Genomic DNA, 14,400 nt, shown 5'->3' on the forward strand with positions numbered 1-14,400 from the left:
AATCATTTATGTTTCCTCTGTCTCATTTTTTTCCCTTTCACCTAGATCAAAAGGTTAATATTTGGGTTGTCTACTTTCTTAGCGATTAATGTCAATATTACAGTGTTATATTTGTTAAAAAAATATTGGTGAGCTCCCTTTGACTATACCCTCCACAGTCCCCTTTTCACGCAGTCTTTCTGAATCCGAAGCTGCTTATAGTTATTTCTTGTCGAATGGGTAACGAAGCCCTTCAAATGAGTCTCCCGCTAGTGCTCTTGACGATCCTTACATTCTCAGCTCTTTCAGCAACAGCTTCAGCGAGCGATCGCAGCTACAATGTAGGAGATCATGTTCCCTTGTTCGTCAACAAAGTTGGCCCCTTGAACAACCCCAGGTACATCTTCCTCACTGCCAACTAAATTGCAGTTTGTTTATTTGTTGCTTGTCTGTAACTTTTGTGAGAGGAAGACGATAGCTCCTTTTAGGTCCTGCTTGGTATGGTTTTCCAGAAACTCTATATATATATTTCCTAGTTTTCAGAAACAATGAAAATAAGGATGGAGTGGCATACCCATTTGGAAGGGTGCTTAAAGAATTTCATTTCAGCAAACTGTTTATGGGTCACTTAGAATTTGATGGTTCTGTGTGGTTTTTTAAAGACTGAGGCATAATTGTGAAATTTGATAACTTTGGAATAGGGTTTGATTGACAGTTTTAAAATTAGAGCGATAGAAGGAGGGGTAGCAGTAAGTAGAACTACGATGAGGTTTAGGAAAGGCAGGAGATAAATTTTGTAGTGTATGAACTGTTTGTGAATGTTTGATGAAATTAGTAGTTCTATGGTCCGTGTTTGAATTCTCACTTCTTATGCCTGTTTCCTTATCGATTTGCAAGGGTTAGAGATTAACCTTATGAATAAAATTTCAAGAAGAGTGATTTTAAAATGATTCAGGGGCGTCAATTGCAAATAATCTTGTTTGAGGTTTTGCATTGGTCCTAGTCTTTGTAGTGGTCATCTTTTCCATTTTCTATGCAATTTTACTGTTTTTTTGCAAGTAAAATTTGCGTCTTTCTTTTTAAAATTTTTTTTATTTAAAGTTTGTTATCATGACCCCAGGATTATGTACGTATGGTTTCAGATCTAGATAATAGTGGGCACTTTGCATGCTAGGAATTAAAGATGAATAATTTCTCTTCCTGCCTTTTTTTTTTTCCACATTTAATTTGTTTCTCCTTGTTATTCTCTTGCAGTGAGACCTATCAATACTATGATTTGCCATTCTGCTGCCCAGGTTAGCCTTTAGGGTTAGAGTGATAATTTTATAGCGCAATGCTTAGTCGAACTATTGAAGAAGTAATTTAACCTGATATCAAGGATAGTAGTTGTTCTTAGGTTTTCTGCAAGTACATAGAATGCTAGTTCAAAAGAATGAGTTTTCCATAGTTCAATAACACCAGTTGGCTTGTATTGCCTTTGTATAACATAAAAAATGTTGGGAAAAAAAGTTAAACATCAAATACTCAAATCTTGTTGTTTCTCAAGTTTTGTTTTGTCCAAATATTAACTAACGTTAGGTTCTTGATCAATTTGATTTGTTTTATAAGCCTTGTTTTATCCAGAAACTGAGTTGCATTGCTATTTTTGATAACTCACTAAGTGATTGCTGATCATCATGGCTTGCAGATCCAGTAATCCAAAAGAAAGAATCCATTGGGGAAGTTTTGAATGGTGATCGTTTGGCCAACACCTTATATCAGTTGAATTTCAGGCAGGACAAAAATGGGGAGAGCTTGTGCCAGAAAAAGCTTAAAGTTGCTGAAGTTGCGAAATTTAGGGATGCTATTGTTAATGATTTTTACTTCCAGATGTATTATGATGATCTTCCAGTGTGGGGGTTCATTGGGAAAGTTGAAGATGAGAGTTGGACTATTAGTGACAAGGGGACCAAGTATTATCTATTCAAACATGTGCTGTTTGATGTTTTTTACAATGGGAACCAAATAATAGAAATACGTGCTTTTAGTGATCCAAATCATGTTGCTGATGTAACAGAAGATGTTGATAGTGACGTTGAGTTCACTTATTCGGTTAAATGGAATGCAACATCTATTCAGTTCCAGAACAGGATGGACAGATACTCAAAGGCCTCATTACTGCCAGTCCGCCTGAAAATTCATTGGTTCTCATTTATTAACTCCATTGTCATCATTGTGCTTTTGATGGGATTGCTTACCTTGCTAATAATGCGACGCCTCAAGAATGACCTGAGAAAGTAACACGTTATCCGTAACCTTTTTCAACTACATGATGTATTGGAATGGTCAGCCTGATGTTATGCGTATTTGTTGTAGGTGCTCTAATGATGAAGAAGAAGACAAGGAGGTTGGTTGGAAATACATTCACGGTGATGTTTTCAGATATCCATCCAACATGCCCCTGTTTTGTGCTGTCTTGGGTGTGGGTACCCAACTGCTCATCATGTAAGTTACTTTATTGTTCTTCAATCAATCCTCTTCTTCTTTCATGGATTTATATTCTGAAGGTAGCATGATCATAGATTTTTTTTTCCTTTTTTTTTTCTTTTTACCATGATGGGACACGCCTTGTTGAACAATTTAATGTGGCATTTCTTCCATGTGTTGTTTTATGCATAGGTTCATATATAAATATAGCTATAGAATTCTGCACTCAAATGTTGTGATTCAGTAATAATTGATAATGTATGAACTGTATGAGTGATTCAGTAATATTTTATAATGTATGGACTATACGTGTCAACGTTTAACTCTTTTTGTTATTTATTTTCTCTTCAGGGTCTGCATCTTATTTTTTCTGGCATTTTTTGGAGTCCTCTATCCCTACAATCGTGGAGCTCTGTTCACTTCTCTTGTCTTTATATGTACTCTTACCTCAATTGTCGCTGGATACACTGCTGCTGCTTTCCACACTCAATTTTCTGTGATTGGATGGGTAATTTTTTGTTTTTGTTTTTATAGTAAAGTTCTTTATCATATTGTTCTATGGTCACTATATCCTTTAACTTTTTATCCTTATTTTTGTCATAAACGATGTTAATATCCAGGAGAGGAGTGTTCTTCTAACAGCGATTCTCTACCTGGGCCCATTGTTTGTGACATCGTCTATCCTTAATACAGTTGCTATATCTTATGGGGCAACAGCTGCAATACCTTTTGGCACCCTCCTAGCAATTCTTCTTATATATGCATTTCTTGCCATTCCATTGCTTGCCTTGGGTGGGGTGATTGGATATTGTTTAAGGTCTGAATTTCAAGCACCTTGTGCTACAAAGCAATTTCCAAGAGAGATCCAACGATTAGCTTGGTACAGGAGAACACATTGTCAAATGTTTATCGGTGGTCTATTGCCGTTTAGTGCAATTGCCCTTCAGTTACACCACCTGTATGCAAGCATGTGGGGCTATAAAATTTACACTCTACCTGGAATTTTGTTTCTTACGTTCATCATCCTCATCATAATGACTTCAATCTTGACTGTCGGTTTGACATACATTCAGCTTTCTGTTGAAGACCATGAATGGTGGTGGAGGTATGTTTGTTTCAGCATGCACTCACACTGACGAATCTAATACTGTTGTTGTGTAGAGTTGCATGTATCTAAGCTCTTTTATTTCGAATGTGCTTTACTTTCTATTATTTGGCTGCCATGTTCAAGGTGATCTTGAATCCTTAACAACTACAAGGATTTGCTAGCTTAATAATCAATTTGTAGATGCTCTGAGTCAAGCTCTTTTTTTTCTTTTCTTTTTTGATTGGCATTTCCTGTGGACGTTGCTGATGTAGAAACCGGCATTTGTCTACTTTCTTTAAGTTGGAGATGGTATTTGCACAAATGCACAATGTTTATAATGTCTTTTGTGTGTCTGATGCAGGTCAGTGTTGTCTGGGGGTTCAACGGCTATTTTTATGTTTGCCTATAGCATTTACTTCTATGCCAGATCAAACATGACGGGTTTCATGCAACTATCCTTCTTTATTGGCTATAATGCTTGCATGTGTTATGCGTTCTTCTTAATGCTTGGTGCCATTAGTTTCCGTGTTTCCTTGATATTTGTTCGCCATATATACGGTGCTGTTAAAAGTGAATGAACAAATTCGGCCTTAATGCCCAATCTGCTTCTCATTGCCTCACTCTTGCTCAGGAAATGCATGTGTAGTGAATTAGATTTGTAACATCCATGATTGAAGAAATCGAAACCACGATATAGAAGTTGGAAACTGTGTTTCTCAATGTATTCTTTTGTAATGCAGTTTTTAGATGCTGACAAGTTGGCTTGAGTCCTGTTGTTGGCCTGTTGTTTTTGAATTATTATGCAGCATGCCTTAATTGCTCTTGCAAAACCCGGAAAAAAAAGAAGAAGAAGAATAGAAAATATCATGTTTGACTTTCAGAATTAATGAAGATTCTTCTCTATCTCTATATCTTCCCCTTCCTCAGTTGGTTCTTTGCAACTGTCGTGATGGATTTATGATAATAATACAAATCATGGCTCAATATTGTCTTCACCAGTAAATGCCAATCAAAAGCTGGTTTCTACATCAGCAACGTATCCCAACATTTATAAGTTCACTAAATAACGGTCAGAGCTGTTGTTTATTTTATTTGAGAGAGTTAAAATTAGCCCGACCTATTCTGATCAACAATTTATTTATTTATTTATATTTATTTTATTTTTTAACTTGATAGATTAGCAATATAACCACCTTGTTCCCAGCAATGATTGAAATATTGGCCGATAAATCGATATATCTGTATTTTCAACTGTCGACATCGATACTGGAGGATAAGACCATATATTCCCCTGTATCGACGATATATCCCCGATAAGTGCGATATTCTAGATATTTTGCTGATATCCTCGATATTTCCTGATACCCATAACAGAACCCAAATTCAGAAGTTATGAATGCAACTGAAGTAAATTGAAACCCAAAAATAATTAATCCTTGTTCAAAACCCTATAATTTATTAATATGAAGAATCTATGCACAGTCCACTACCCACATACCTCCAATCCATCTGAAGAGGACATGGCGATCAGTTTTGGATCTAGGAGCATAAGAACTAGACTTAGTACTAACTCAAATGAATCTTATGATGGCTATGGTTATATCATGTCTGATTGTAGTGGAACTAGTTATGAAGCTCAAGATGATGAAACAGATTATTGACTTACTAGTTGGGTTAATCTTAACTATCCCATACATGGGAGGACAGTAGGGAGCTCAAGAGAGACCTATGTGCACCATGTTCAAACATGGTTTACAAACTACATGACTTGGTATGACTATTGTATGAATATAGATGGTTGCTCCTCATTGTTTGAACCTCATAGGAGCTCTTCATTTATGTAGATGGACACTTATCTAAATTGTAATCCAATGTTTAAACTATGGATTTATGCATGGTTTATTCATTCTAATTAACGCGCATTACATACCACTTATATTTCATCATATATATATATATATATATATATATATATATCTTATTATTAGTAAATTTTGAGTTTTATTTGTTCAATACATTTATTGATAATGTACATAACATCTATGAAAGTTTTACACCAAAATTATGTGTTTCAATGTCTATATCTGTCATTTTTGTTGATTTTTTCCCGATACCTAAAACGAAAATAATATATCCCCGAAATATCCGTAAATTAAAGACCCGATATTATCTGCACGGTCAATATTTTAATCCTTAGTTCCTAGTAGCCTAAAATGTATCAACCGACCTCTTCTGGTCGACCATGGACACATCAGAGTACGAATTTGGAGAACAGTTTGTACTATATACTTATTCTTTTGTTTGTCATATTGTATTTTTTATTTTTGTTCAATGATTGAACATGTGGGCTACATACGAGGTGTTTTGCCCCTCTAGAAAGCTAATGGCCATTTGGTATCCTACTTCAATTTATTCTTTAAACTCGAAAATAATTTTTGAGTTCAAAGCTCATAATTCTTGTTTGATGAAATTCATTTTTTAAAAGTCCAACTAAAAACAACTTAAAAAAGCTCAATTTTAAAAACAAAAAAACTGAGGATATACAACCCCTCTTTCTCTCTCTCCCTCTCTCTCTCTCTCTCTCTCTCTCTCTCTCTCTCTCTCTCCTATTTCTTTTATTAATTTCAATTTGAGAATCTAGAGTTTCTGAATTTCTGATTTTAATTTCAATTTTTTTATATCTTAAAAATAGTTTGGAGTTCATTACCAAACAAATTTTTAAATCTTAAAATCAGTATTTAAAAACTCAAATTCTTTTTTTTTATATATATAAAAAAAATCATAATGAAGATGTGGCCAATTAGAAATGAACACATGTCTAAACAATAAAAATAACAATATTAAAAAACTTGTAAATTAACACCAAGAGGCAAGAGCCCCACCAGACCACCGCACATTTTCAAGAGGTCCTCTTCTTTCAAGAGCCAAACATGATTTCTTCTTATGTTAAATTGATCAATTATCAAATGACCATCTTCAAATTACAATTATTAATAAATAAATAAATATATATATAAAATTACCAAACTTAAAAATAAACGTATCAATGTCGATGGTAATAAGTAGCGCAGTTGGTTTGGTGCTCAAGTTCAACTCTCACCCAGAAGGTGGTCCTGGGTTAGAGGCATCTAGTGTGGAAAAACTCCCCCTCCTCCCCTACATAACTAATGCCCCAAAAAAATAAAAAAATAAAAAAAAAAGGTATCAATGTTGATTTATACTTACTTTAGTAATTGCTCAATATTAATTTAATTTATGAAAAGTGGAGTTCGAACTTGAGTATAAAGGGCAGACTTACTTTTCTAGCCAGGTTTAACATTATATGAATTGAGAAATTGATTTCTCAGTACGTCCACATCTTTGCCCTATTGAGAAATCAATTCCTTTATGCTCACTGGTTCCATCTCATGGATGCCCTTCCATTTTACCCACCAACCTCGTTGGACTAACCTCCAATTGCTTTAAAAATCACACACATCATCACCCAACACATGTCCACCTCACGAACCCTAAAATACACATACTATTCCAAGTCTTTTCTCTCATGAGAACTAAACCACACAAATATGAACCCAAAAGCTACCAGGAGACGTAGATAACTCACTTGCCATACACCCCTATATTCATGACGTGTAATGTAAATCCCCACCCATTTTCTCTTTGGTTTTCCTTTCTTCCCACACCCAAACACAAACCCCAGCAAGCCTCCATAAAACCCCACACAGCCCCTCAACAACTCCAGCCTCAAAATGAAGAGAACCCATTTCTCATTCATGGAAGAAAATCCCAACAATATGATCAACATGGGCAGCCAACAGATTCCTGCTTTTTCTGGGAAAAGAACCAAACACCACGATCCTAACAATCTTGTGGGATTTCAAAGCATGCAGCAGCCTGAGGAATTGCATGGTGATGATGCTGATCATCAGGTGCAGTCGGGACGTGAGAGGCTGAAAAGGCACCAAGAGGAGGTGGCTGGCCGCGTGACTATCCCCGATTCATGGGATCAGGAGGAGCTGCTCAAGGATTGGATCGATTATTCTCCGTTTGATGCGCTGTTGGTTCCAAAAGGACTCACTTCAGCTCGTGAAGCACTTGCCATGGAGGGACGTCGAGCAAGTAGTTCTCAAGGAGTGCTGAGAATAGAGAGTAGGTGTTGAAAAAGAACTTCAAATTTTAGGGCATTTTATTTTATAATTTAGACAGTAAATCAGAATAATCATTTTCTTTAATTCTAAGTTTGTGTAATAAAAGGAATGCCTCTAGCTATGATATATATATCTTTCCCAGTACAAGGTAGCTATAACATATGTGTATGAATAAAGAAAAGCAAAGATGTGCATGGAATTCTGGAATATATAGTACTGTTTTTTAGGGGGAAATTGAAATACTCAAAATAAATACTTTCTTACTTATCATGTGAGTCTAGCTTGTTTGAATCTAAATTATAGGTGTATTCTTGTTTGCATCTGCAACTTAGATTTGCATCAAGTGATTACGTATCTTCTATTTTGGGCTTGTTTGGTTCGCGGATTAAACTTCCTAAGAATGAATTGTTTAGATGATGTATATCTTAAATTGTTTTTCTTTTTCTAGGTTCGGCCTCCAAGGTTATCATGGATCTATATAAAGAATTTTGGGTATAAAAGAGTTAAGATCGATGTAAAGAAAAAATATAAGCTATACAAAAAGAAATTAAATTTATTTAAATATAATGGGTTTAAAGAGTTAAGATCGATGTGACGAGTGTGAAAATTAATTAACATTTCTAAGTTAAGTTCAAAACAAAGGGTTAATTAAAAATTAATATTAGAAAATTAAACTCTTAGAGTGGGAGTTGTAATATTGTCACTTTAACATAGTTATATGCAAGGTATAAAATATCTATAATATCGATTAAATATTGAGGATATTATCGTTTTTTCGGGTTTAGGATATTTTGGAACATATACACATATTGTATAATTATCAATAATATCGGAAAATATTGACGTCGATGATTTCTCACACGCTTCAACAACATTTGGCCAAAATATCACGATAATATCGATAAATATCGAAAATATCGCTATATGGACTACGTCAACCAATCTCGGATCCATATGGGTGGCATGTCATGCAAAACTATTTTGGAGATTTATCATTTGATGACTACTCTTCACGATACACTTACTTTACACATAGAGATGATGAAGACGGTAAAAAAATTAAACCTCATAGGAAATCTATGTGGTACTAAGTCACTCGTGTATCTTACCATACAATGTATAAAGTATAAAAAAATTATAGTAAATCATTATAAATAAATTATTATGGTGTGTTTAATTTTCTCTCATTAATTACTACATATTTTATACACTCGCAGTGTTTGTCAGCTCGTTATATAATCAACTTAAATCAGTTAAACCCATCATGCAAAACATTTCCTTCCAATTTTTTTTGTTGATAAATTAATTGATAATTGGCTAAATAAACATCTTCAAAAGTTTTAATAAAAAATTTCAAGTTTTTCTTACAATTGCCGTGGTTTTTATTCAAATTTTACCAATATCGATAGTTTCCCGATATTTTCATCAAAATTTCCGTATTTTTGGACCACTGATATTTCCGAAACCATCAATATTTTAGACCTTGATTATATGCAATGTCTATGAAAACATTAAATGAAAAATGAGTGGGAAATATGACTATTTTGGAGAGCTAATAATAATTTTCATTAATTAAAACAACATATAAGGTGGAGCTTCTAGTACTTTAATTCAAAAACTACAAGAGAAAATTCTGAATTTCAAAGTTAAAAGAAATTATATAGATAAACTAACTTTTGATCTAATGATACTTCTCTTTTCAATGTTAGCTCAAAAAGCTCGAATCTCATTCCCCCACTAATCAAAAACCTGAAAGAAACTAAACAGAAGTATAGACAATAATAATTGACAATTGGAGAGTATACCTGTAATAATAACTGGATCTTTCAGATGAAATATAATTGTTTAATCTTTTCCTCACAAGCAAACTTCCATTTTCTTTTTATGAGTGAGTAGTACTATTGACCAAGAAAAAAAGCAAAGAACAATAGTACTGTAGAGAAAACCAAATCACTCATACTTGATGATTTTGCAAGCTAGAAATATAGCAAATTTGTAACTCATCGGTTTATGTTGTACGGACAAAATGTGGCCAAGAGAGACTTTTGTAATTTGAACAAGAAGAAGAGAGACAGGCAGACAGACATTCTATGATGCCTCATTTTGAATGAATATATATATATATATATATATATATATAATGTGCAAAGAAGCCTCAAGGATGACCTTAAAAAATTGCACACTACTTAAAAGTCAGTTAAATTCTCTAGCTTGAAAAGTAAAGAAATCACAACGCAGATTATGACAAAGGTTAAATTGACTACAATTTGTTAAGAGCCTATAGGTAGAACTTGCCTCTAAAAATCGACTTGTAATGAAAGGGTGTCTAAGAGCTCTTAAACCACTGTAATTATTTTTCCAATGTGGGATCTTGAGTCCTATCAGTTACTGAACTAAGAAAAGGAGTTTGCATTTACACTAACGAGAAATCGATGCAATTAACTTGGTAGCCTGGATGTTAGTGTTCTCGAATTGAACTCTTAATCGTATAAGTCGAACAACACTTCAATATTATTGAGATTAAAATAAAGAGTAACGTTTTCCATATTTATTGTTGTTAATGCTAAGTTTTCATAACACAACTTGCAATGTGGTTGTCTATTTCTAAGAAACATAAAAATTGTTTTCTTAAGAGGTCTCAAATTTCAATCTTTCTTCTGCTATTAAAAAAGAGTATTATAGGTGATTCACTTAGCCTTCAATAGACAGGCTTTGATAGAGTTGAGATTTGTGCCTTTTAGGCTAAGTTACGCATGAAATTGAAACTCCATATGTCAAGAATAAGCCCAATTGAATTGAAAGTTGCCCATATTATAAAAGCTTAAATGTTAAAATAGTCCATGTGTTTTATTATGTTGGCCAATTTAATTACTGTGTTTTTAATTTGGCCAATTTGATCAATGTGTTTAGGACCGTTAGCCAATGTAATCCAATCTGTTAAATTTATGTTTAAAAAATTTAAAAATTGTTTAAATATTAATTAAAAAAAAGATATATTTGAATTGAATTTAAAAATGGATAATTAAATAAGATCTAAAATTTTGGTCTGGGCTTTTAGTCCCCTTGTTACAAAATAATAATAAAATCTAAAACTAAAAGAAATTAAAATCAAAGGATGATACCACCATCCAATCTAGTCCTCACCCCCACCACCCTTCTTTCTTCTCTCTTTCTCCTAACAACAACCCACCCAACTACTTTCCGCAGCCAGACCCAAAGGCCCCAACTCCCCTACACACACACCTACCTCCTGAACACAAATTAATCCCACCCCTGAGCTATCTCTCTCTCTCTCAAACAACCCCTACCGCCCGACCATGTCCCAGCAAGATCTTCCCCAACCCCACCATTCCCTGGCCATTTGTCCCATCCCCAGCCGCGCTGCTCAGATCCTCTAGCCCACTCTGGTCGTCGCCCCACTCTCCCCCCTCCTTGATTATGCCCATCTTGTTTTTTTTTTTTTTTTTCCTAACGTTTTGTTTTGGTGTTAATGAAGTTTCAATATATTTTTTAATTAATTAAAATTTTAAAATCAATTTCAAATAAGTTTATAGGTTTTCAACAAAAAAGAAAAAAAATCATTTATGTTTATTTAATGGCAATTTTAACGGAATAGACCACATTAGCTAATGGTCCTAAACACAGGGACTAAATTGACCAAATTGAAAACACAATGATTAAATTGACCAACATGCTAAAACACAAGGACTATTTTAGCATTTAAGCCTATTATAAACACACTTCAAAAAAATTTAATTTAATGATTCTTATAAACATTTTTGTTTTACGAATAATTGAAAAAGTTTTTTTTCTTGGTCAATAAATAATTGAAAAAGTTGATTGCCAAAATCGTGTGAAAATTAAATTATAAATGAAATCCAGTCCAAACCCAACAAACAGTTTTTAGATCAAATCTAGGCCCAAACGGAGGATTCCAGGGGAATCCAAGATCCAAGTTGAGCAAACTTTGACCCGGCCCAACCCATCTACAAATCAGACACGTGCACAATCATTTCATTAGGGTTTATCAGTCACCACCTCACCACCTCACAATCTTCTGTTCCTTATATTAAGCTCCCTTAGCCGCCAGAAACCCTAACGAGGGCTTCCTCTACTCTCAGGTATTTCGTCTCTCTCGCTAGCTCTGTGCCATATCTCATTTCTGAATTCGCCTTCATTCTTTTTCTTATTTACATCTTCCGGTTGAATTCGTAGATCTTCAATTCTCTGTTTGTTTACCGAGAAAAGCACAAAATTTGCAAATTTTATTTTGTTCGATTTGGTTCAAAATTAATTTTTATTTTGGTGTTTTCATTATTAATGTTTGTTTGGTTTGTTCAATTAATCATTGAGGTTTCATTTGCAGATTCGTTGTTTGGTCAGACAGCTTAAGATTCAACCATGAGGTATGCTGTAATTAACTGATTGGTGTCATATAGCTCTTTGCAAGATTGTGTTTTTTTTATTTAGCTTCTCCGATTTTGAGAAGATTAATTGTTTCCTGTATTGTTTATACCTACTTGGGGTGTTGTTCTAAAGTTGCTGGAATCTGTGTAGTTTATTGTATGATTGAAAACTTTATTCTGGAGTCTAAATTAGACAAGGATTAGTTGTTTTCATTGAGTTTTAATTTGGCTGTGGATCGGGGTTTGTAGGCTACAGTATTTTTTTCCTTTTTTCGAGTTTTCTAGATACAAGTCAATGCATAGATCTTAAATGTATTTCACGTGTTTTAAGTGATTGTTCAGTGAAAAGTTATGGTTCTATGGGTGTACATTCCTGTAGTTAGAACTCGTTGACTGTGATTTGAGTATTACTATTTACAAAAGCCATAACTGATCTAGTGTCTGACAGTGCCTATTGATTAGAATCAATGCATTTATGTATGACATGCCAAATGGATGTTATTGGGTGTTACCATTTCATCATTTCTGACTTTTTCTGTCTCCACAGTAAACTTCAGAGTGATACCCTCAGAGAGGGTATTTCCACCATCATGGCTGCGTCCAAGGAAAAAAACCGCAAGTTCACTGAGACCATCGAACTTCAGATTGGGCTGAAAAATTATGATCCCCAAAAAGACAAACGTTTCAGTGGTTCTGTTAGGTTGCCACACATCCCTCGTCCAAAGATGAAGGTTTGCATGCTTGGAGATGCTCAGCATGTTGAAGAGGTAATGTTTGTTCCACTCGGTAAAGAATTAAAAGAAGATTAAATTTTAGGGAACTGTTCTGTGTTTTTATTCCAAATTCTTCCAGAATTTTCAAAGTTGAATTCTTTTGCACCTGCACCATTAAAATTTCAAAGTTTAATTCTTCTTTATTGATTTAATTACAGGCTGAGAAGATAGGGTTGGATTATATGGATGTTGAAGGGCTGAAGAAGCTAAACAAGAACAAGAAATTGGTTAAGAAACTGGCCAAGAAATACCATGCCTTTTTGGCATCAGAAGCTGTTATTAAGCAGATTCCCCGTCTTTTGGGTCCTGGTCTCAACAAGGCAGGTGTGTATCCAATCCAGTCTACAGAAGGAGTCTAGGATAATTGGTGCTTGCTTTGTTACTTTTAATTTATGCATTGTATGGATTGTTGAATTAGAGACCTTCAGATTTGTTTTTGTCTCCTTGTTTTGGTGTTAAAAAATCTGTGATCAGGTTTTTCATGAAGGTGTACAAATGAATTTTCTTTTAGAGTACTGATGTTTTCTTTCGGTGTGTGAACTGTAATGGCATCTGCTTTTCTTGTTTTACTAATGTTTGTATGCGATGTAGGAAAATTTCCAACCCTGGTTACTCACCAAGAATCGCTCGAGTCTAAGGTTGCTGAGACAAAAGCAACCATTAAGTTCCAACTGAAGAAGGTTCTTTGCATGGGAGTTGCTGTGGGGAATGCCTCCATGGAGGAGAAACAGATCTTCCAAAATGTGCAATTGAGTGTTAACTTCCTTGTTTCACTTTTGAAGAAAAATTGGCAAAATGTAAGTAATACAGTTTTCATGAAAAGAATATTTGTTTCTGTTACGAAGCTTGGAATTCTTGTATTGCATTTTATTAAACCAGTTCTTTCAAATATTCTTATCAAGCCGGTAGTGTGCAGTTTACTATTTGGACATCTTGCAGCAACATGGTCTAATTTATTATATTTTTAATTTTTAATTTTTTTTTTATCAGGTGAAGTGCTTGAACCTGAAGACTACTATGGGGAAGCCATATCGCATCTATTAAGAAGTCATTTACTAATTTTTGATGTAGGGGCTGGTTATGGAAAGCCTGATACTTAATAGGAGTTGTGTTTTTGTCTGAATGGTCAAGTTTTCGTGTTTGTTGGCTGTTTTACTTTGTTTGATGGTTATCGACATTGTTGTGGTAGACATGATATCAAAATCTTGTTGGAGAAGAAGCCTGGTTTTCATTCTTTCGACATGACCATATCTTTTGCGTCAGCATGTCTTAAGTGGGAAATGAGTGCAAATGTACTTCTTTGCTGGTCGTAACATGTCTTGCTTAGCCATGCATTGCATAATTGGTCCGGAAAAAGAGGGCTTTCGGTAGTAGTGTTTTAGAGCATAAAAAGTTGGGGGTTGGTCAAAGCTTCCGTTACGTATGTATAATTAAGTATTGAAGCCGCCTCCTGCATTAAACTAGCAGTAAGACCACGAAAGGAAACACCAAAAAATAGCTGAGCTTGCATCTGTTCTGGCAGCGACCTGAATTTCTTAGCA

General features: G+C 34.5%; 3 protein-coding genes across 3 annotated transcripts; all 3 read left to right on the plus strand.

Annotated features, from left to right (window-relative positions):
• Positions 1-4: 4 nt before the first annotated feature.
• LOC117633101 (transmembrane 9 superfamily member 5-like) lies at positions 5-4,348 on the plus strand. Its single transcript, XM_034366784.1, has 7 exons — positions 5-376; positions 1,234-1,274; positions 1,667-2,255; positions 2,335-2,463; positions 2,797-2,953; positions 3,066-3,550; positions 3,894-4,348. The coding sequence occupies exons 1-7, from the start codon at positions 216-218 to the stop codon at positions 4,108-4,110; spliced, it is 1,779 nt and encodes a 592-aa protein (XP_034222675.1). The 5' UTR covers positions 5-215; the 3' UTR covers positions 4,111-4,348.
• A 2,806-nt stretch (positions 4,349-7,154) lies between these two features.
• Positions 7,155-7,947, plus strand: LOC117632577 (protein BIC1-like). Its single transcript, XM_034366104.1, has one exon. It carries the CDS (start codon positions 7,282-7,284, stop codon positions 7,690-7,692), a length of 411 nt encoding a protein of 136 aa, XP_034221995.1. The 5' UTR covers positions 7,155-7,281; the 3' UTR covers positions 7,693-7,947.
• A 3,726-nt stretch (positions 7,948-11,673) lies between these two features.
• On the plus strand, positions 11,674-14,121 carry LOC117631871 (60S ribosomal protein L10a). The gene is made up of 6 exons (XM_034365195.1): positions 11,674-11,801; positions 12,047-12,086; positions 12,634-12,853; positions 13,018-13,183; positions 13,451-13,656; positions 13,850-14,121. The coding sequence occupies exons 2-6, from the start codon at positions 12,082-12,084 to the stop codon at positions 13,901-13,903; spliced, it is 651 nt and encodes a 216-aa protein (XP_034221086.1). The 5' UTR covers positions 11,674-11,801; positions 12,047-12,081; the 3' UTR covers positions 13,904-14,121.
• Positions 14,122-14,400: the final 279 nt, after the last annotated feature.

This window comes from Prunus dulcis, chromosome 6 (assembly GCF_902201215.1).
Source record: "Prunus dulcis chromosome 6, ALMONDv2, whole genome shotgun sequence".
In the NCBI taxonomy this organism is placed as follows: domain Eukaryota; kingdom Viridiplantae; phylum Streptophyta; class Magnoliopsida; order Rosales; family Rosaceae; genus Prunus; species Prunus dulcis.